Source organism: Bison bison, unplaced genomic scaffold (assembly GCF_000754665.1).
Source record: "Bison bison bison isolate TAMUID 2011002044 unplaced genomic scaffold, Bison_UMD1.0 scf7180017864498, whole genome shotgun sequence".
NCBI classification, from domain to species: domain Eukaryota; kingdom Metazoa; phylum Chordata; class Mammalia; order Artiodactyla; family Bovidae; genus Bison; species Bison bison.
In genome coordinates, this window is record NW_011495057.1 from 1,558,137 (window position 1) to 1,560,864 (window position 2,728).

The 2,728-nt window shown below is 39.7% G+C and overlaps 1 protein-coding gene across 1 annotated transcript in view; it reads right to left on the reverse strand.

The window, feature by feature from the left end:
- Positions 1 to 2,728, reverse strand: part of ABHD3 (abhydrolase domain containing 3) — a 77,654-nt gene that overhangs the window by 4,972 nt on the left and 69,954 nt on the right. Inside the window, exons 11-12 of the mRNA XM_010828985.1 lie at positions 1,788 to 1,836; positions 1,543 to 1,708 (exon numbers count right to left, since the gene is read on the reverse strand). Of these exons, the coding sequence (XP_010827287.1) occupies positions 1,543 to 1,708; positions 1,788 to 1,836 (215 nt within the window). The remainder of the gene's footprint in view (positions 1 to 1,542; positions 1,709 to 1,787; positions 1,837 to 2,728) is intronic.

The following is a 2,728-nucleotide window of genomic DNA, read 5'->3' on the forward strand; positions in this document are numbered from 1 at the left end:
TTCCGGCTCTGGCTGCCTGTCACCGGAGGGGGAAGGTTTGCAGCCGGCTACCTCTGTTTAGTCCTTTGTTCCGTGCGCGGGCTGGCGGTGTCTTAGGTTAGGGCTGGCTTTTCGCATGGTAGATATCCCACAGTCTGGTTTGCTAGCCCAAATTATTTTGCTCAGATAGTGCTCAGGGTATTCAGGCCAGATTCTTACTCTCAGCAATGCAGCCCGCGCCGCGCCTCCCTGCCCAGCCCCCGCTTGCTAATGGCAGATGCAGGCGTCTGCGCTGCTTCTCCGCTGGAGGAGTTACCGTAGGGCTCGCAATCTGCGAGTTTTAATTGTTTATTTATTTTTTCTCCCTGTTATGTTGTCCTCTGTGCTTCCAAAGCTCGGCACGGATTCGGCAGTGAGAAGGTTTCCTGGTGTTTGGAAACTTCTCTCTTTTTAAGACTCCCTTCCCGGGACGGAACTCCGTCCCTCCCTCTTTTGTCTCTTTTATTGTCTTTAATATTTTTTCCTACCTCCTTTCGAGGAGTTGGGTTGCTTTTCTGGGTGCCTGATGTCCTCTGCCGGCATTCAGAAGTTGTTTTGTGGAATTTACTCGACGTTTAAATGCTCTTTTGATGATTTTGTGGGGAGAAAGTGTTTTCCCCGTCCTACTCCTCCGCCATCTTGGCGCCTTCCCCTAAAGTGACATTTTTAAAAAACTGGGGATTTTATGAAATTTTGGCAATACATATGTGCTGTGTTGGTACTCAGAATAGTTTAATACAGTACTTGGGGAAAATTTTTTTAAATATTTAGGGGAGAAATAAGAAAAGGTTTTATAAGAAGCTTTGTGAAGTTTCATTAGAAAAAAATTAGAGGTCAAATCTATTTATCCTTAAGATAGGTATGATTTCTGATAGGCATCTTATATTGCTTTAATGTATGAACACAGGTACGTATACCTTTGTTACAAAATTCTGTATATCTTGAATTAAGAGAATGAGGAAGTTAACTTGTGCATAATTTTCTTCTATACAGTATCTGGGGTAAAACAAACTCTTTGCCTTCAAATATGACTTTATTGTCTGAATGTGCTACATTCATTGAGTTATCCAAGGACATCTTATTAATAAAGTCTCAAGCTCTCTTCTAGGTTTAAAAGGGGAGTAATATTCCCCTTTACAAAGCTTTCTGTATAAGAACCTCAGGAAGAAAAGGCCAACTATGTCAATGTACTCTTGAGGTAGAGATACTTAACATAGCCTGTCCAAAGAACAGATATTTGATAAGAAGGAAAGGTTGTAAGAATGAATACAAGCAAAATACTGAGAGCCATAATTTGTTCTGAGGCTCTCACAGTAGACTAGAGAAGAATATATGAAAATGTTTAAAGTGATCTGAAGCATTTATATACTAAATTATGAGTATCAAGCTGTTTTTTTTCTGTTTATCACAGTGGAAACCAGTATATGAGTGACATTTTGTTTCTTATTATTGTATTTTCCCACAAAGAACATTATTTTTAAACAGTTGATTCATGTCAAAATGTATACAAAGATGTTAATTTACCATGACTGGGTGAAAAAACATCATCCACAGAATTCAGACACAACACTGGAATCCCTACTGACTTCAGTCTACGATTTGGACTGGCATCGGTGTAATAGTCATCAATTGTCCGGTAACCGAACATGACAGAAGTGAATCGCTTATCAAATTCTCTTATGGATTTAGCCTGAAAAACAGAAACCAACTATATATGTTCTTGGCATCAAAAGAGGAAATAAAAGTATTACATAAAGTTTCTCTCCTACCTTCATGACATGATCCACGTCAATTTGTTTTACAAACATATGCCGGTGCCTGGAAACAAAATTTCAAAAATAAAAAAGTCATTCCCATCTCAAACACACCTAACAATAAGTAACTTGGCACAGGACATAAAGTTGTTACTCAATAAAATATTTATTGACCTTCCCTGGTGGCTCAGTGGTAAACAATCTGCCTGCCAGTGCAGGAGATGTGGGTTTGATCCCTGGGTGGGGAAGATCCCCTGGAGGAGGGCATGGCAACCCACTCCAATATTCTTGCTTGGGAAATCCCATGGATAGAGGAATCCAGGGGGTTGCAAAGAACTGGACACGGCTTAGCAACTAAATAACAATAAACAACGACAAAATAGTTACTTAATCAGACATAGCAGGAATAATAGCAGGTAATTGTTCTGAAGACTCGTTTTTAAAGATTACTTATATATTTATTTTTTTTAAAGATTATGTGAAAGTGCTGCACTCAATATGCCAGCAAATTTGGAAAACTCAGCAGTGGCCACAGGACTGGAAAGGGTCAGTTTTCATTCCAATCCCAAAGAAAGGCAATGCCAAATAATGCTCAAACTACCACACAATTGCACTGATCTCACATTAGCAGCACACATTAGTAAAGTAATGCTCAAAATTCTCCAAGCCAGGCTTCAGCAATACATGAACCATGAACTTTCAGATGTTCAAGCTGGTTTTAGAAAAGGCAGAGGAACCAGAGATCAAATTGCCAACATCCGCTGGATCATGGAAAAAGCAAGAGAGTTCCAGAAAAACATCTATTTCTGTTTTATTGACTATGCCAAAGCCTTTGACTGTGTGGATCACAATAAACTGTGGAAAATTCTGAAAGAGATGGGAATACCAGACCACCTGATCTGCCTCTTGAGAAATCTGTATGCAAGTCAGGAAGCAACAGTTAGAACTGGACCTGT